The 20,823-nt window shown below is 29.9% G+C and overlaps 2 protein-coding genes across 2 annotated transcripts; both read right to left on the bottom strand.

Annotated features, from left to right (window-relative positions):
• Nucleotides 1–68: 68 nt before the first annotated feature.
• Nucleotides 69–3,131, bottom strand: LOC129908182 (GDP-D-glucose phosphorylase 1). The gene is made up of 4 exons (XM_055984529.1): nt 2,852–3,131; nt 2,273–2,656; nt 1,910–2,210; nt 69–183 (listed from the first exon to the last, which is right to left on the bottom strand). Exons 1-4 carry the CDS (start codon nt 2,984–2,986, stop codon nt 77–79), a joined length of 927 nt encoding a protein of 308 aa, XP_055840504.1. The 5' UTR covers nt 2,987–3,131; the 3' UTR covers nt 69–76.
• A 1,148-nt stretch (nt 3,132–4,279) lies between these two features.
• On the bottom strand, nt 4,280–19,501 carry LOC129909391 (uncharacterized). Its single transcript, XM_055986476.1, has 8 exons — nt 19,341–19,501; nt 15,750–15,902; nt 15,421–15,685; nt 15,212–15,369; nt 10,221–10,325; nt 5,157–5,345; nt 4,859–5,001; nt 4,280–4,498 (listed from the first exon to the last, which is right to left on the bottom strand). The coding sequence occupies exons 1-8, from the start codon at nt 19,419–19,421 to the stop codon at nt 4,423–4,425; spliced, it is 1,170 nt and encodes a 389-aa protein (XP_055842451.1). The 5' UTR covers nt 19,422–19,501; the 3' UTR covers nt 4,280–4,422.
• Between the last annotated feature and the right edge of the window lie 1,322 nt (nt 19,502–20,823).

Below are 20,823 nucleotides of genomic sequence, written 5' to 3'. Positions count from 1 at the left end.
AAATCTTACAAAAACTTTTTCTTATCCAAATAACAAATAACTATTGAAAACATATTTTTTTAACTAGACTCTGATATTATAGTTCGTTTAAATATTTGTATATTGAGGTATATACATTCCCGGTTTGTTGTTTTATTTTTTCTAAGACTCTATCCTCTGTAAGATTGTTGAACAATTCGCTATCTGAAATAAAAAAAAAATTAAATTAATAAAAAAAAGACTTTTTAAATACTTTAATTTCTAAGTTAATTTATTGTACTATTTTATAGAGGTGACCTTTGTATTTGTGGTGTTTGGTATAAACATGGTAACTGCATTACAAAAAAGACTATGGGGCATATTATCCCATTTGTATTAAATTAGATAAACCCCAGGTTAAGTTGTTTTCACTCTTTTTAACCATGAAAACCGATCACACAAACGTTAAGAGGTGACTGTAATTATTTAGTTTAGTACTTACTTTTAAAAGCTGTTTAACAACATTTTAACAGTTATTATGTTTATACAAAAACATCACTGATATAAATCTAGCCAAGAAAATCTAAGAGCCTATCTGGCTGATTTTTTAACTGATTTTTAGAACCTTGCCGTTGCCAGTTATAATTATAACGGTAGAGGTAGAGTTTGAATGTAGCGTTTAATAACACTATAGATTATTGTTCATAACGGTAGAGATTATCGTATAGAACGCGATATTAAAACGTATAGAACAACATGTTTTATTTATTATTAACAAAAACTCCAGAAATAGAAAATACACTGCGGGAATGAGAGGAATAGATATTCTTGAGAGAGAATAATTAAATAGTTACTCTCGCGCCTGGGACTGAGTTGTAATAGCCTATGAGTGGTTATAACTTTGTACTCGCCTACAAGTCACGAATTAGTGGCTACTAAAATCGAAACTTTTTGGCTATTTAGGAAATTAAAAAAGCAGCGATCTCTTCTTTTGAATGTATGTGTCAAAGTGACTGATATTTCATGTTTTGAAACGATTTCATGTTTTATATTACTTTATTTTGGTTTAAATAATTCATTTATCAAAACTGTAATGTGTTTAAAAAGAGGTTTAATAAGTAGTAATTTTTTTTCATTGGATTCATTTAAGAAAAAAAATCGACTGCAAGTCAACTGTAGATCGAATTTTTGGTTATTTGGAATTCGATATTAGATGTTAAAAAGATTTTCCATGGGATGTTCTATGGAGTTTGGTATTAACAGCATAAGTCCATTTTTTTCGAAAATGAGTTAAGTATGCAGAACTATTTTAAAAAAATCTAATTTCGTTTGGTTTTAACATCATAACTCTAAGTAAACTAGTTCCAAAGATATTTAATGGACCTAACCACACTAAACTGCTTTTCTAAAATTATGTTTGATCATAATGGCATAACTCTAACATGTGCTGTTTTGACCAAGCAAAAATTCTTAAACTTTTAAATAAGTGTAAAGTGAAAACAGCACAACTCAGTTCATTTGATCAATGACGGGAAATATATTAATCGATTGTTCGTTTAAAATAAAACAAAAAGTAAATAGCGGTATGTCCAAAAAATTTAAATTCTTAAAAAAAAAAAACAATTCCATTATTGGCACTAAGGACAACATATCTCACTAAAAACATAACAATTACGCTTTTTTTTACCTTATTTGTGTAAATATTATTATTTGAAAAAAAAACTTGCATCCCAATATTATGTATTTGTATTAAATAAAACTGGATTTGGAGGAATTTTTATAACTTTAAAATGCATTTATCTCAAAACGACGATTTTGGACTTATGTTGTTAATACCAAACTCCATAGCTTTAACTAGACCAAACATTGAAACTATCATTATTGAGATTTAAAAATATTGTAAATTTTTTCTATTCATTAAAATTATTTCTCATTATAAATTAAAACTTACCTCCGAGTGGAAAATATCCGCTAAATTCTAAAAATGCTACATTCAACGCCATGACATCTTTGATAACAAAATGTTCTCCTCGAGCGTAAATAAATAATTTAAGTTGTTTCCCTTCTTGCTGTCGGTCAGGTGTTATAAATATATTATGCGGTATGCTATGCTTGAACATAAACTCAATCAATGCATAAATATTCTTAACAATCGTCTCTTTGTTGTTCTCATCTATTAAAAAGCAAATGGCTTCTGTTGGCATTGAATCGTGCAATCTGTATGCACCAGTTTTTCCAATACTTTCAAGGTCCTTCAAATATAGAAAAGACAGTTATGAGTCGTATACTTTGTAGTTAAAAAATAATAACTAACCGCCTTTTCAATATACAAATCAAAATCCATGTACATTAAATGAAGATGGAGATGATTTACAGATGCTAATGCTCCAGGGCTATTATAACCGATTCGATAATCTTTTTCATCAATCGATAATAGGAATTCAATGCTAAATTCTAAAGCTTTTTCTGTGATTAGCTGAGGTTGGGATTTTTCTAAATCGGGACATATTAACGAATGGTAAGGCGTCAAAGGACTCTGGTTGATAAGGAATGAAATAACGGTATCTTCGAAAGGAATATCCAACAGTTTTTCATTTGGTTTGATTTTATTAAAATTGAATTTGTTATGATCGAACTCTGTGAACAACGATGGAATAGCTAAAGGTAAACGACGTAGTTTACTTCGGTCAGGATTTAGCTAAAACAAAAATAGAAACGGGATTGTTTGTGGTTTAATGAGTTTTTCTCAATTTACTCTTCAAAAATGGAAGATTTTCATTTAAAAAGAACCTAATACAGAAAATTTAAAAATCACGTTTAAAATTGGTTAATTAAACGTAGTTTGCAGATCTGCCTTAGGCTATGACATACGTCACACACTTAAGAAAAATACCTCTGTATAAATGTTGTATTTTCCTGGTAAATACTTTCGGCTTGCAACATTTAACTTGTATTTGAAAACACCTGGTTCATTGTGCAACTCTGTCCATTTTTGTTTTATAAAATCAAGTTGTTCTTTGTGCGACATTTGTTTTAATTTATTTGGTCAAAATATGCAATTTGTGCTTTTTGGTTTGTTGTGTTTTTAGTTTGGTTGCTAGAAAAATTAAGTGACAGGTGACATTTTCTTACGTTACGTTAGCTGTGTTTGATTTGTATATCTTACATTCTTGGATGATGAACTGTTCGATTACTTTACATTTCAATAACAGAATTAATGTCCTTGTGTAAAACATGTACTTTGTACAAATTTGTACGACCTTACACCTTGTGGCCTGTTTTGACTTGGGCAAATGAAAATTTGAAGTGTGTTGTTGTTAGGTTAAATTTTTGAACGCGTTTTGGACGCGTTTCAGGCGTGTTTTGGAAGCGTTTTCGGGGTAAATGTAAACGGTGGTTTAAAATTTATGATTTTCTCTTTATTATATGATAAAAATAACGACTTGAAAAACGTCCAAGAAGGTATTTGGCAAAAACTTTTTCAAAACCCAATAAAATTTTTTGTTTTCTTCCTTTGATTCTTTATATAGGCACCCAATATGCATCCTGAGCAGCTTTGAACGTCATATTTTTTTCTTTTTACGTCAAAGACCGATTTTGCAACATCATCCACTGAATATGATAGTGTTGGCTACTTTAAAATGTGACTCCGCTGCACTTTAGCAATAGTAATTGACAATAAATACTTTATTATTATTAAAATCAATAATTTCAGCAAAAATATATGTTTATATTTACCCCCAGAATACGTTGTTTACATTTACCCATTATGAAAAATATTCTGGGGTAAATGTAAACACATGCAAATCGACATAAATGTATTGTATTTTAAAATTTGTTTGTTTCACATAGAATCTACATCAAAATTAAAAACTAAAAAGTATTTGCAAATTATACTGACTTAATTGAATCTGCAAAAATATTTAATTTTTCTGAAAGACTAACGACTTGTTTGGCACTTTAAAAAATTATCTTTCACGGAAAATACGCTCGTCGAATGAATTCTCTCTTGACAGCAATGAGCTTGACATATAAGTTAAAGGATATATACGTCCGCGATTTGTACTTATGTATGCATCAAAAAGATTTAACTGAAGCTTGTTATGAGCCATGTTTTCATTTACCCCTGTTTACATTTACCCACATTGACCCTACCTGAAATGAATTTAAGTAATATGAGCAAAGAAACAACTATGATGTTTTACGAATGATAAAAGATTTCCACGATATGGTTGAAAGTTCTCGTTCATTGCTATCATTTGTGTTACTGTTTTTTTTTAACCATTGCATTGACTCAAAAAAAAAACATAACAGTTGCTAATTTACTATAAAACATTTTAAATTATATTTTTTTATTCACAATTTTTACATAGAAAAATTAATTTTGTTACGAAAACTTATTGAAAAATTCGATTTTGTTCCTAAAATGTAACAGAATGTCCTAAAAATAAATCTTTAAGCCCTTTAGGCTTTGATCAAGAACTGTTCTTCCAGTTTCTTCTTTGGAGTATAAGGATTATGAGCTGGGTCGGCATTCAAGCTAAAATAAATAAAAGTTAATTATAACTATAAACACATGTATAAATATTTTTAACAAAGCGAGCACAAGCAAAAAATAATTCATTCAATAAGGGTTTAGCCTTTTAAAATCCATTAAAAAATTATTTTAAAACCCAGAACTTTTAAAAGTTGGATTTTAAGCATGTTTTACCCCTTTATTAGCTGCGTTCCTTTGGAAATATTTTTTGACTATTGACTCACTTTTGTCAAATTTTTAAACTCAAATCTTTACTTTATTACAAATGTTCAATTTTTATAGTTAATAGCTTATAAAATTAATTAATTAATCAAAATATTTGCGTGATTAGAATGCAGCTCAAAAACTTAGTTTCATAATTACCTGTAATAACTAATTGCCTCAGCACAGTTGACATTGTACCACCAATCGCATGCGAATTCCTTTTGATTGAAAATTGTTCCGTTTGTACATAAAAATGAAGCTCCTTGATGACCTTCTCTTCCATCATGGCACACATGATATGCCTTTTAAAATTAAAATTTTTATTAATTCAGTATTGTTACATTCAGTATGAAATCTAGCCGATGAACTTAAAAGATTGTTAAGGTGTATTTAAATTTTTAAAAATTCGAATCTTAATTATTTAATAATTTTTGTATAAAAAACTATTTAAGCTTACTTGACAACCAGTTTCCACATTGGCATACATTCCTGGTGCAGCTGGTACAGAACCGCAATCAAAGTTTGTATGAGGAACTTCATGATAAAGTGGATAATCGACTCCAGGTACTCCAGGAATTTTACTCAGATCCTGCTTTTTCTCTTTTCTTCGCACTTCATTTTCAGGATGGAAAAGGCTCCCAAAAGTCTAAAAATAGTAATTTCTGTTAATTTGGATTTTTAGCTTAGATATAATTTGACAAGATTTTGCATAAATGAAAACTATAAATATAAATAGTTGAATATTGAATATAGATTGATCCTAATAGCTACTTGGAATGAAATTCATTTAAGTTTTGTCGATGCCTTTTTACCAAGTGTTGAAAAAAGGTGAACAAAAACTCATCAACACACTGTATGCGTTACTTTCAACTGGGAAGACACTTATGTACATTAGGGTGTCCGTTATTTCCCAAAGTGATGTTTTCGGGGGAGACACCCCCCAGATCGAAAGTTTAGGACCTAAATAAGGGGAATTTAGCAAAAAAAAATTTTTTTGGAAGTCATTAACCCGTGCCTCTAGGGTCATACTTTCCCCATACAAATTAACTTTTACATACATTTTTTTTCTCTCGAGTTAAATCATCTATTTCCAAAATGTTTGTTGATTCTGGTTAGAAAATAGTTCCTTTAAAAGATCATATTCAAAATTTCCCGTTAAAATAATTTTTTTAATTTTCTGAAAAAAAATTAATTTAAACGAATAAAGTCGGCAAAAATTTCAAATAAAAATTTAAAAAATTAAATGTTTTGATTTATACACACATTTTTAAATGCAATATTTGAAAATATTTAAAAACTAATAAAACTGTATTTAAAATTATGTGATAGGTGGTATACTCTAAGAAGAATAAAATAATATATTAAATATTTTCAAATAAACGTAAAAGCAAAAACCACGAAAACAGCTAATAATTTCAAAAACCGAAATAAAAAATAAACAAATTTTTTAACGGGAAATTTTGAATGTGATCTTTTAAAGGAACTATTTTCTAACCAGAATCAATAAACATTTTGAAAATAGATGATTTAACTCGAGAGAAAAAAAATTGTATGTAAAAGTTAAAAATTTCCCATACAAATTTGTATGGGGAAAGTATGACCCTAGAGGCACGGGTTAATGACCTCCAAAAAATTCCTAAATTCCCCTTGTTTAGGTCCTAAACTTTCGATCTGGGGGGTGTTTCCCCCGAAAACATCACTTTGGGAAATAACGGACACCCTAATGTACATACGAGGAGTACAAAAATAATAATTTACTGAACTACTTTTTTTCTAACAATGATTGGAAAATCCTTTCATAATAAATGAATAAAGAGAGGCCTTATGTATATTGAGATATGTTCTTAGATCAGCGTTTTTATTTTATCCTCAAATTGTCTTTGTTTAAATGAAACAAAAATATTATATCCACTATGGCGTATACGTACTTTTTTATATTTTTACTTTGCTTTACTTTTGGGATATTGTTGCATTGTGAAGTCCTTATAAAAATGAAAGGGTTTTTTGGAGCATATCGCACATATAAGATATAAACAAGTACGTGCAACCTATTCGTATATGTTATATGCACTTTGTTGCATTGTTTAAAAATTAAATGTAGGACCTCAAAGTCATTTAAACTTGAAGATCAAATACGTGCTGAATCATCTGAGTATTTGAGTAATGTAATGATTGTTTCTCTTTCAATGCAATTATCTTTGATAGATAGTTGATGAAGTTGAAAATTTATTTTCACCGCATCAGGGTTCAAGCTAGGGTTGCCATGCGTCCGGGTTTTCCCGGACATGTACTCTTTTTTGGCTGTGTGGGGGACGTCCGGGATAGTTTCTATCAATTGTCCGGGATTGTACTCTTTTGAAGCCTTTAAAAATCTCACTTTTTGTATGCTACTCTTAGTTCATTCCTTATTCAAAAAACGAATCGAGTTCATTAAAAGCGAGGCGTTTTTATTTTGGTCTATTATCTGCTCAATTCTTTTTTGTGTTCTGTTCCAATATAATCAAAACTCAAAAATGTGCGTATTAGGTACAGGTTAGTGAATTCTCTGACCAACAAAAATTTATTTTAATAATTTATTTAAATTTTATTATTTATTACAGTAGGTACCTTATTGTAAGACTCAAGGTGCAAAATTTTAAACGATTAAGAAAAATATAAGGCCGCTTAAGTAAGTTGCTAAGTCAAAAAGACCATTTCTTAACTTAAATAGTAACTTACTAAAAATTCTATTAGCATTTAACTAAGGGCCAATTTTTCAATAGTCAGTTAAACAGTCATTTAGTACTTATTCGTAAGGATAGAGAAAAAATCAATTTTTCAACAAGCAGATTAGCTTATTCTTTAGAATAAAACTATATTTATTTTGAAAAGATATTTCCGCTTTTTTTTGTTTTTATAAAACTATGCATTCCTTTTGTCCTAGATTTGTACTCTTTTTTGTGTCCTTATTTGTCCGGGAAAGTCCGGTATTTTACATCTCAATTACTAGTTTCGTCAAAATATATCTGGCAACCCTAGTTCAAGCAAAACGTAAAAAGCCCATTTCAGTGATTGCCTGAATAAAAAAACAACTATAGGTGCAATTTCAGTTTAGTTTTAAAGACTTCATAGCGATGATAGTATTAAAAAAAATAGGTATTGAAGAAAAATAAGTACACATTTATACAATTGATATCATCGGTGTTAGGTCAAAGTCACCTACAGGGGTGCATTTTTACAGATTTTCACCGATGTCGATTTTCATTGTTGTTAGAGGTGTCACTATGCAATATACCAAAAAGAACGCTATTGAATTCCTATTTGATTTGACGCATTTTGAAAATTCAGATAACCGCAAAGTTTGATTGGTGGTTTCTGAAAAATATGTGGTTTTGCACTTAGGTAATTAGGTACTACCGACGATATGTAATGTAATTACATACATACATATGTAAATATATAAAGAACCTATTTTGTCTAATGGAGTTTTTAAAAACTCATTTTGTTTCGAGAATAAGTCAAGTTGGATTTCGTTTTTGGCTATATTTGAATGCTTAATTGAATGGCATCAATCGCAAACCAGTAAAATTAATAACTTTTTAAAGTAAAAATTGTGCTAACTATAAGTCCCTATTCTACTATCCGATTCAAGTGAAAGTCTTAAATAAGAAGCCTTTAAATAGGGGTTAAAATTAAATTTAAGCAAATATTTTTTCTTTAGAATTGCTAAAACAGACGGACACAACGCTTTGATTTCGAAAGTTTGATGTTTTTTAAAGTTAGTTTGATGTAATAAAGCAATGAAATCTTTCGATTCACGTGAATCGAATAGCAGAATAGGGCTGATAGAAAACTTCAATACATGACATTTGGTAGGTACACAATACACATGTACAAGTAGGTACATACAATTACATACCTAACAAATCTTTCAAATAGGCCTCAAAATTAAAAAATATTATTCATTTTTCCGTCGTGCATTTATTAATTTTGTTTCTCTTATTACCTACATATTGTATAAATTATTTTTTTTATTTTTAATAGACTACTTATTTAGATCTTGTAAAATTGATAACAAGTTAGGCTTAGTTCAAACATTTACATTGATTTGCAATCATTGAATGAGATTCCAAACAAACATCTTAAATACCTACTAATAAATAAGCTCAAACACAATAGTTCTCCATCATTAGCCTATGTTGTAACTTTAAATTAATAAATAGATCAGTTCAATTCATAAATCGTCTTAGCATTAGAGAAAAAAAAACCATTCAATAAAAAAAAGTCTACTCCATACACATATCAGTCAGACATAAAAAATTGTTACATAATCGAGGTAATACGAGTGCATGCACCGCGCACACATTATCTCATAGAAACCGGTTCAAATGAAAATGAATCATAGCTAAACCATAACAGTACAGTAGCAACAACCACTGCGTTCATTTAACGGTATTCGTTTGTTTTCAGATGATCATGATGGTAAAAGGAGTTCACCCAGTTTTGCTCTTACTTTTATTTTCAGTTAGAAGGCGGTGTGCACCTTTTAACTAAGACAAAAAAAAAAGTATAAAACTTTACAGCCTATGGCATTCAATGCACAGCAGGAATTTTAGGTCAAAAGAGATTGGCGCAATTATTGTATTACATATTTTTTGTTGTTTTTTTTTAAATTCTTTTGAATGGTTGTCTATTTAAACTAATATGATTTGATTTTTATAATATGAAATAAGATAGAAAAAGCTAAAAGTTAAAAGCTGCATTTTGTTAATGCAGTAATTTTGTTGATTTTGACAGTTGTTTATTTTGAATTTTCTTATTGAAAATTAAATTAAACGGACACATTAAAAAAATCACTAATTATGTAAAATATTCAATGATGGTCTCTTTGCTTATTAACCATGAAGTTTAGTATACAATTCATTTTACGAGTAATTTCAATACTTAGGAAAATTGGCAAAACTTTTTAAATTTTAATTAAACAAGAGATTTAACGATAAAGCTTTCAATCACTATCGATCATTAAAGGTTCACCTTCAGGACATGGGTTAAAAATAATCAGCACAAAATCGATTCAAACATTAAATGAATAAACGGTAACAACCAAAATATAAACCTCCTTAAATTAACTTAGGGCCAATTTATTCACACTCCATTAAATTTAAAGTCGCCATTTAAAAAGGGAAATTTTAAAATTTCTATACGATTTGTTTTTTATAATTTTAAAGGAGACACTAAATGAGGAGTGAATAAATTGGGCCTTTATGCATTTTTCAAGAATAATTAAGAATAGAGATCTTTGAAAAGAGTATTTTTTAAATTATTTCGAACTCATAATAAATTACATTCGATTAAAAAAATTGCAAAGCAACGATCACAATAATCAATGCATTTTGCGAAAATTTTAAAACTTGAAATTTCTAAGTTTAACTTTTGATCACTGAAAACTTCACTCAAATCTAAATCTTTTTCAACTTTGATACCAGAAAATGTTAGGAGTTTTAGTACCAATATCATCTATCACTTCATTGTATTTACTTACTTGAATCTCAACGCAAGCTACAAATCCAATTGCAAGTAATAATCCAAGTGCGAATAACAATTTAGACTCCATAGTGGATTGATGTAACTTTTTTGTGGTTTGAAACTAGAGTGCGAACGCAAAGAAGTACTATGACCAACTGCTGCTGGGGCTAGATTATTTAATCTTAGGAGACACATATTAAAATTTAAAAAATAATGAAGAAGTGGAAAAGACCATTTGTGGGGGATATAGATAGCATAAATGGTGGTGTACTTTTCGTCTAAACCAGATAGTAGTTTTTTTTTTTTTTTTTTTGAAATAAAAAAAATGCTTTCGCTTGCTAATATCAATTCAATAGTAATAAAGTCAATGAACGAATTGCAGACACATATTATGTAGTATATTTTTTTTTTGTTTATGTAATATTCAAGTTAGCTTTCAAGGTTTGAAAATGAACAACTGTGTTTATATCTTAGTGACTATAGCTAAAAAAGGATATTTTTGCGCTTTAGATAAATTAAAATTAAGCTGAGATTTATGGTCTAAAATTAAAGCAACTAGCAACAAATTAGATCGTTAGGTTCAGTAATTTGTTTATTTTTATTTGTATTAATTTATTTGGATCTATTTAAAAATACTGAAAGTGTCAATTCCAATATGTGGAAAGGGGGATTATTTTTATTATCATTAAACTTGTTTCGCATTAAACTTGGCACCCAGATATCTGCCTCCAAATTCAAGAAAAATAAAATGCACGACTACTGGGGTCGCACGTACTTGCTCTTATGGTGAAAGTAGATCTTATCTTAAAGCTTTTAATAAAAAGAAAGAGAAGCTGTTTTTATAATTAATAAAACACCGTTTTTAAAGGTTTTGATCACAAAACGAAGTATGCCATCTGATTTCTTGTATGAAAAGGAATTTTGAGAAAAAAAATTTGAAAATCGTTAGAGCAGTTTTTTTTTTTAAATTAATTTTTTATACACAGCCAAAAAACAACGTAAAATCAATCGAAACCACTTTGAATCAATGGAAAATCACTACATTTTTAGCCTAAAGTGGAAAATGATTGAATCAAAGTAGCACACTTTAAATCTAAGTTGTTCACACATTAAAAAAAAAACAAAAAAAAGTAAAACTGGCATCCGCTGGGGATCGAACCTGCTATACCTGGGTTGACAAGCTTATGCTTTACCACTGTGCCATCTCACTTATAAAAATTGGTGTGACAAACTGTAACTTAACCATAGGACGATTTTTAGAAAATTAATGAATATATTTTTCACCATTGATTCAATGTAGAACGGATTAAAAATTACTATGCGTGTATATAAAAATATTCTAACATTAAAAAAAAAAATTTGGTATGTCATTTTGAAGAAATAATTAATTTACACTCAAAAACAAATTTTCAGAACAATGTTCAGAAAATGTTCTAACATTTTAATATTACGGTTAATTAAACGCTTTTGTGTAAAAATTTTCGTTGAAATCGGGTTAGTCTTTTAAGAGTTATTTTGAAACAAAAAAAAAAACGGTTCTATGGCAGGTACCGCTAGAAACCTTCCAAAAAATATTTTTTTTTAAATCAATAGTTGGGTCTTGTTTTTAAAATTATACACAAGTTTTTTTATCAAAATCGTAAGAGCCGTTTTCGAGTTATTTGGTTTGAATTGAAAAATTTGTATGGGGGGTACACTTTCTAAGCGAGATATAAAAAAAACAAAAAAAAACCAACTTTCAAAATCCTATAAAAATCATCTGTACCAAATTTGAAGAAAATCCGTCCACCTGTTTAGGCTGTGGAAATGTGTACAGATGGACGCACAGACGCACGGACGGAATTGCGAGACCCACTTTTTTGGAATTCTCCATCATCGTAATGTTGGTTTTGATTAAAACCTCAAATTTTTTTTTCGACACGAAACCAATACTTGCCCTATAGTTACGGTGACCATATTTCTGGAAGCCAAACCCAGGACGGATAAAAAATTCGTCGGATCGTTTTGAAAACATTGATTTTTCAAAAAAATTAAAATTTTTTTTTTTTTTGATATTCAGATTTCCTAAACGATTTTATGGGAGCTTTTTTGTTGATATCATTTAAGTCGTTTACGAAATCAGAAATCAAGAAAATGGTTTTTTAATATTGTCTGTTAATAACTTCTAAAAAAATATTTTTTTAATCTAAATCGGGAGAGCTGTTTTTAAACATTTTTATTTAAATGGTTTTGAAATTATATGAACCTTAACACAACTTTTAACATGTCCTTAAAAGTTTTGAAAGTTATCTGGGTTCTTTACTTTTCCATATGTTGTTCTTTATTCGAAAACATTTCCTGGTGTACCAACCTGACAAACAGAAGCTGGAACTAAATAATTGACGAACATTTAAAAAAACTAAAGCCTAGTCTAGAGGCAAAACGAAAATTTTCATACAAAACCAGCGGAACGAAATCGTAAACGAAAATTTTGCTTTTCGTTGCACAGTACGCAGCTTAGGCAACGAAATTCTTACCTGTGCTAGAATATATGGAGAGTTTTTAATCGTTTTTTTACTTTGGAGACTTGGAAAATTTTTCGTTTTGCTTCAGCGGCGTACTAGAAAAATTTTATTTTCCAACCACTGTTTTCTTGTAAAATATTGAATAAAAAAATCAGAGAATGTGGACAAATTACAAAATACGGGACACTTATACGTCCCGGGTTTCTTAAATAAAAACCCGGGACAAGCTGTAGAAATACGGGACAGTCCCGGGTAAACCGGGACGGGGGGTCACCGTACCTATAGTTATACGGTGACCATCCGTCCCGGTTTACCAGGGACTGTCCGGTATTTCTACAGCTTGTCCCGGGTTTTTACTTTAGAAACCCGGGACGTATAAGTGTCCCGTATTTTGTAATTTGTCCCGTGATTATCCCGTATTTGCACATTCTCCGATTTTTTTTTATTCAAAATAAAAAAAAAAAAAAAAATTGTACGGAAAACAAGAGAACAGTGGTTCGAAATTAAAAGTTTTTCTAATTTTTCGAATCAAAGCCTTAAGCCTAGTACGCTGCTGAAGCAAAACGAAAATTTTTTCAAGTAATAAACTCTGTAGGAGCAAGAAAAATTACCTGGAGTGACAAACAACAGAAAACTCCAAATATTCTAGCACTGGAAATGATAAGAATTTCGTCGTTAATTTTTTTTTTTTTGAAAATCATTATTTTCAAAACGAGCCAACAAATTTTTTATCCGTCCCGGGTTTCGCTTCTAGAAATATGGTCACCGTACCTATAGAGCAAGTAAAAAATTTTTGGATGTAAATACCTCAGCAACCAGACCTAAAAGAAACTTTCGGTTTGCAGTTATGAATAGAGCTTAAAGCAACCTTTATTTTAATGTTTCATTCGATGACTTTGGAGGAATTTTGTTAAAATGCATTTTTTCGCTTTTTCGGATTTTTTTCGAAAATCTGAAAAAATAGAACTGAAAAGATATTAGCTTGGAAGTAAAATATCCCAAAAAAGGCATTTTTGTGAATAATTCCACTAAAAAGAATGATCAGGTGGTGAGAAATTGGGTTTAAGCCTTTTAAATATACCCCTATCGATCCATGAAATAAAAACTGACAGTGCCTCTGTGCGCAAGGTTAGGCCTTTTTTTCCGACGCTTTGACTGGAGTAAGACCTTTCTTTTGCTGTTAGATTTGATGAATTTGGAGGAATTTTTTAAAATGCATTTTTTTTTCGGCAAGGGGTTAACCTTGATTTTTTCGAAAATCTGAAAATAATAAAATTGCAATTTCTTAATTTAAATGCATAGGCCTTTTCACTGTGAACTCATATCTGTTAACCTAAACTTGTTGCGAGACTTTGATCCACAGATATATCTGAATTGTCGGAAAAAATGCATTAAAAAAAAAAATTCCTCCAAATTCATCGAATGTAACATCAAAAGAAAGGTCTCTTTAAGCTCTATTCATAACTGAATACCAAAAGTTTCTTCGAGGTATTTGCATCCAAACATTTTTTCCAATACATTCGGAGGCAGATATCTGGGGGCCAAAGGCTCGAAATAAGTTTTGGTTCACAGATATGAGTTCGAAGTGAAAATGCCTATGCATTTAGATTAAAAAATTGAAATTTTATTTTTTTTTTTCAGATTTTCGAAAAAATCCGAAAAATCGAAAAAATGCATTTCAACAAAATTCCTCCAAAGTCATCGAATGTAACATCAAAATAAAGATCTTTCTTTGGGGGTCTGGTTGCTGAGGTACATATTTGCATCCAAACATTTTTTTTCTTACATGAGGAGGAAGATATCGAATTTTGTTTCACATTATCTAAAACTTAATAGCCCATTCCAATCATGATAGGCACAGTTAAGTTGTAATTAGCCAGACAAGCATGTGAACTTACATACCGTGAGATTGTTGTTCATCATTAGTAACTTTGACTTAAGACTGATTGTTTTTGCTCTTGTCTTAACTCTTAACTCATTGCTGCCGCGATCCCCACTACAAATGAAGATGAAGTAATTATGTATTTATGTAATTCTATTAACTGCAAGCTATACGAGTGAATTAAATGAATCTTAAACATTCAAGTTCAAGGTCTTTGTTTCAGAGCTCTATAGCATATTTGAACCTGAGTGTTGATTCGTTTAAGTTGGCTGATTTTCACTCAAAAAAAAAATAAGAAAATTTATAAAAGCTTTTAAAAGAAGTAATCACAAGCCTGAAACCACATCAGAAGTTAACAAATAAAAACGCTCACAAACATCAAGTAATAAAAACTTATTCTATATTTTAATTAAAAAAAATTGATAAACAAATTAAATAATGTTATAAGTTAAGGCTCCCGCGGGTTAAACTTCAGTTCAAAATATATGCATTCAGGGTTTATAAATAGGTCTTGGGGCATCCAGTTGAAAACCATTGAACAAGCTATCGAATTCATTGAAGAGCTAAAATAAACAACATAACGTCATTTTGTGTTGAATAAATCATTTATTTCATACTAACATGCTGTGAAGGTCCATAGTTTGTGTTGTAATTATTGTTAGATAGATAACCCAAAGGATCGTTCAGTAAATTGATGGTTTGAGTTGGCTGATGGATGATGTTTAATTTGTCCGATCCGAGTGAAGAGGTTTTGCTGTATGGCGATAAGTATAAAAATGCTGCAATTAGAAAGGGTTGAAAATCGACTTTATTTTGAAAACGTTACATACATTTTTTCTTTGATTTTAATTTGGGTTGCAGTTTGGGTTGATTCAGATGAGGATTTTGTATGTGGAGTTGTTTGTAGACGGGGTAAGCTGGTATTACTGATGGTTTTCGTTCGGGATAGTCATGTATCTGGGGAACAAGATATGTTGTCTCAACTGATGGTGGAGAATCATAAAAGTAACGTCCTTCATTGGGAATATATCTTCCATCTGAACTCAATGCAACTTTATATACAGCTCGTGATTGTTTATTAAGGAACGGATAAACCTTTGGTAAGAAAATTCATTAGTGTTTTTTTTTTTAATGAAACAAGAAAGTTCTCGTAAAATACTTGTGGATTACGCTGTTGCAAAACTATTCCATCTGGTATAGCAATACCTTCCTTTTGCAAATGATTCAAAAAGAGACGGTCAGTCTGAAAGGCTGTATCAGGAATTTTTCCACCAGCATGTGGAAGAACTTGTTCTCGATATATTTGTCTCTTCTGGAGATAAAAAAAAACAAAAGTAGGTATTGTTTATTTCAAAGTTATTAAATAATGCAGGTCATATTAAATATTTTTTACTTAAACAATAAAACGGTAATTTAAAACAGAAATGATTATTTAAAACTCCTCAGTTAAATAAGGATGAAATATCAAGAATGATTGCAAACAAACTAAACAAATTTCAAAAATTGAATTTTCTATAATAAAAAGTTAAAATACTATTTTGTTATTCTTGTTCGTTGTACTAACTTGAAAAATAAAATTTAAAAATTACATAAAATGTTTGGGACGTGTCCCGAAATCGTCCCGAATGTTCTGAACGTGTCCTGAACGTGTTCGGAATGTGTCCCAAACGTGTCCCGAATGTGTCCCGAACGTGTCTCGAACGTAATTAATAAATGTTTATATTTTTGTTGTTTGGAATTTTGTCAATCGTTACGGGAAATGATTGTGATACAAGGTTGCAATGATGCATGTAATTCTTCTTTTACATCGCATATACATATGAAGATCATTATAATGAAAAAAACATGAATTCATTATCATTATCATTAGCAGGTTATAAAAATAAAATTCAATAGGTGTCCCTTCTTTACCTTTTATATTTTCTTATGTGTTTGTAGTACATATATGAATGTACTTAAAAAATAAAAAAAAGCATTATAACCTATAACGACGTTTAAGTTTGCAGAATGCTTCCAAAAATTTTCTTTTGTGCCTTGAGGAAAGTTTTTCTTGTTGAAGAAAGAATTGGTTATCAAAACACCGACTTAATTTACGTTATATAGAAAAAACTTAAACTTCTTTTATTTTTTTCTGACACTTGTTCAAGTGAATTAGGCATGAGAAGTTAGTCATAAGACAAGATCCTGAAACTTGGAAGAAATATTACTAACAAAGAAAAAGCGAAGAAGAAATTTAAAATAAAAGGCAATACTGAGTCGCACGTACTTGCTTGTAGTTCAATGCTCCTGAAAATTTGTTTATAAAAGAATTATTTAAATATAAGTCGAAAAACTTATGATTTAATTTTCTCATTTCCGAGTTCAGACGGTTTTTATAATTTTTGCTCTCTTTCCCTTTAACTGGCTTTATCTTTGCCAAACTACGTCCAATTTGCCAGATTTTTTTTTTTATAACTAATGAAGATTTTATTACAGTTTTAGTTTGTCCCAGAATTTTTTTTTCTGTATACAACCGTTTCTCCGCAAACTCAATTTTTTTGTTTTCACTTTTACTATTTTTTTTCGCTTATTATTAAAGCCCAGTTTATTAAAAAAAAAAAACAATTTTTTAAGGTCAAAATTAATTCAAATGATTTTAAACTTTTTTTTGAGCTTTATCTATTGTTATTTTTTTAACCAGAATATAGTCCGGTCAAATTGGACTACAATAAGAAGGTAAGGTTACATTAATTCCCAGCAAGCTGAAAATTGGTAGGATTGTTGGAAACACCATCATAAATTAAATCTTAAAAGTCCTCATCGATCCGAGAGCTGGAAAAAAATTTACTTGGGGTCACAGGTCACAAAAACTGGTTTTTCAGTCAAAAAATGTTTAATACAAGAATTGTAGACCAGATTATTATGTATAAAAAGTGTCATAACACTTTTTTTCTTTAGACCCACCGTTTCTTAGGTATGACGATTCAAAAAGTTGAAGTTGAGTTGTAATCGTCATAATAAGGCCTATTCTGAAAAAAAACTCCCAACTGAAAAGTTCCTGAAATTTCATTATTTTTTTAGCTTGAATTTCATTCTTCAATGGCTAAGATTATGGGGAAAGCAAAACAAAATGGAAATTTTCACCATTTTTCCGGTTGGGGCCCTTTTCCCGAAACCATTTCTTTGGTAATTTTTGTTTAGAATATGTCTGAATATAATACAGGCACAGGGTGTCCGATAGAGAATGGACAACCCTGAAACGGCTGACAGCTACACTATTGACTGTTTTAAAAACAGATAGAAAAAAGTTCTATGGAAACCAGTTCATAAAATATTGGGTTTTTTTCGTTCAGTGTATTTTATATTTTATCATATTATATTTTCGTTCACTACAACCACGAATGAATGAATTTTATTTATTTTTTTTTTTTTATAATTTTTAACAATAATTTTATGAGTACATAAAATTTCATAGCTATTGCACATTTTCCTTAAAAAAAATTTTAAATCTGTTTTTCGATGCAAAATGTAAAAAAAGTATTTTATGAAAAATTTTAAACACCTGTGTTATAAAATAAATCTGTAGAAACCTAGGCGGCCAACTTTCTTAAAAATATTTCCCTTAGACAAGAATATTTTTAAGAAAGTTTTTGTGACCTTTGACCCCAAGTAAATTTTTTTCCAGGTCTCGGATCGATGAGGACATTTTAGATTTAATTTTTGATGGTTTTTCCAACAATCCTACCAATTTTTAGCTTGCTGGAAATTAATGCAACCTCGGATTCCTAAATTGACCGGACTAATAGCTCAGAAAAATTTTAATTTATTTAATTAATTATTGAATTAATTTTGGGTTAAAAAATTTGTTTTTTTTTTTTAATTCGCTCAGTTTGTTTATTTTTTTAATTACTTTCAGTATTCTTTTTTATGAAAAAAAATATTTTTTGTTTTAAATAAAATAATACTCATCTAAGTGTTTTTTTTTATGATATGAAAGTGAAAAAACAACTTAAATAACGAACAAAATTTACTTTGATGCAAAACTGCGGAGAAACTGTGGTCCACAGAAAAAAAAGTTTTGGGACCAACTTTAACTTTAATAAATTCTTGATTGGTTATTAAAAACATCTACGAATTAAAAAAACCGTCATAACTCTAAAACGGGAAGAAAACAAGAAAATTATCTGCTAAGTTTTTCGACTTAAAAGGACTTCAGGAATCCATGGTTTTCATTTTGGGCGGTGACTGTGAGACACGCTGTAAATTTTTTGATGACTGTTGTTGTTTTATGAGTTATTATATGATACCGGTAGGAAAACAATATTACATAATTTTTAAGGAGCTCATACACCGGGAAGGTATAAGCAAGAGGTAATGGTTCAAAGATACGTATTTCTAGAAAAGTAGGTATGCGGCAGCGGTACGGGTAACTGTATCCAATAAATTCAAAACCGGAACGTCAACGTTCAGGTGTGGAATTTTTTTCCGGTGTGTTAGATCCTTTAAAATAAAAGTTTTAAAAAGTTGAAAATGCGCTCTGTTTGGCAAGGCCTTTTGAATGATTGGATGTTTAAAAGCAACTTAAATGTCCTATGGTCAAAAAAATAAACTATTACTTGTATCTTTTTTAATATTAGTGAATAAGAAAGCGAGCTAAAGTAAACTTGGAGCTAAAATGAGAAGCTATCTTGGCAAATAGTCTGCATCACAATAATTGTAACTACATAAAAGTACATAAAGAAAATTTTGTAATAATCTCGATGATACAAACCTTTACAATTCTTCCTGTTGTTGTTGAAATTAACGAAATAGCCACTAAAACGACCAAAGTCGAGAGTACCTTTGATGACATAGTCACGTGCACTTTTTCTTATTTGCTTTATACTTTCTATATTGTCCAGTGAATGCAATATAATTTTCTTACGAAAAATCTTTCACCCTTAACCTTCACTTTCCATTCAATTTATGTTTTATTATAAAACAATCCATTAAGTGATGGTTAGAAAATTTAAATTTAAAACAAAGTTAGGTAATCTTAAGCAATCCTTAAGGAGCTTGTCTTTTATGTTTTTTTTTTGTTGTTTGTTTAATATTTGAAAGGAATAAGTTGTAATGGAGTAGGATGCGCACAAAGAACTTGGTAATAAATATGATTCGTTGTGATGCCACAATTCAAACACAACACGACGCGACTACCCGATAGCAAAACAATAACTGAGAGCAAATATCACGCAGATGGTAATGGTAGGAGTTTGTGCAATGTCAAGTCAAGCTCCGGACGCGATGATGCTTTGTATATTTCTTTTTTTTTTGCTTCCATAGCAATCGAATAAATCCATCCGATTGGCATACCTAAGAATTAAGCAATCTACCACCAGCGCAATACAATATCCATCCACTCTAAAACAAAGATCCCAGCATCAAGTCGCATGTTTGTATGTTTGTGTATATATAAATTTGTGTGTGTCAGATCTAGCATCTAGCATCCCATTTGAAACCATCTTTGTGGTGCTATAAGAAAATCAGCATCACACGAAGTGGCAAACGCTTAGATTTAACGATCTTCATCAATCTCATCATGTGATTTGTCGGGTCGGGAGTAAAAGGTATTTAGACTTTGGCGACACGGATTGCATAAAAAAAAGTGGGGTAGTTCTTATATTTTTTCCACCTGTGTCATGTGACAATGATCGTATTTGGATCGTTTTTGAGTGCATATTGTGGTTGATTGACACAGAAATGTATAGATTCGTTTTTTTTTTGTGTGTTCTTGTTTTTTTTTTTTTTTGAATTAATGGAGGTATTAAATATTGATTACACTTGCTATGGTTTGATACAGTTGTCAGTATAGGGTTCTTAAGCAATCTGAATATTTTCAGGCTCACATTTGAAAAAAAAGACACAAGGTTCACATTGGTCTGGTCTTAATTATACTTCATAATTCACTTTTTTTAAGACCTTAGGCGTATGGATTTTCTTAAATATTCAAAAGTGGTCCTAAACTTATGTTAAACTATGTTTCATGAACTCTCTTTTCAAATGAATTTTGCTACGCAGTTGGTTAAGGATATGAAAAGTTATCTAATTTGATGCCTTTTAGAAGAAAAAATAAATTGCACGACTGGGGTCGCACGTACTTGCTCTTATGCTTAAAGTAACTATAATGTTAAAGCTTTTTATTCAAGAAATTTAAAATTCGATATTTTGAAGAAATTTCATAAGTAGTATAAAAAAATTAAATCTGTTTTTATAAT

This window comes from Episyrphus balteatus, chromosome 2 (assembly GCF_945859705.1).
Source record: "Episyrphus balteatus chromosome 2, idEpiBalt1.1, whole genome shotgun sequence".
Taxonomy (NCBI): Eukaryota; Metazoa; Arthropoda; class Insecta; order Diptera; family Syrphidae; genus Episyrphus; species Episyrphus balteatus.
The sequence above is the reverse complement of the archived record's forward strand: the minus strand, read 5'-3'. Positions and strand labels throughout refer to the sequence as shown.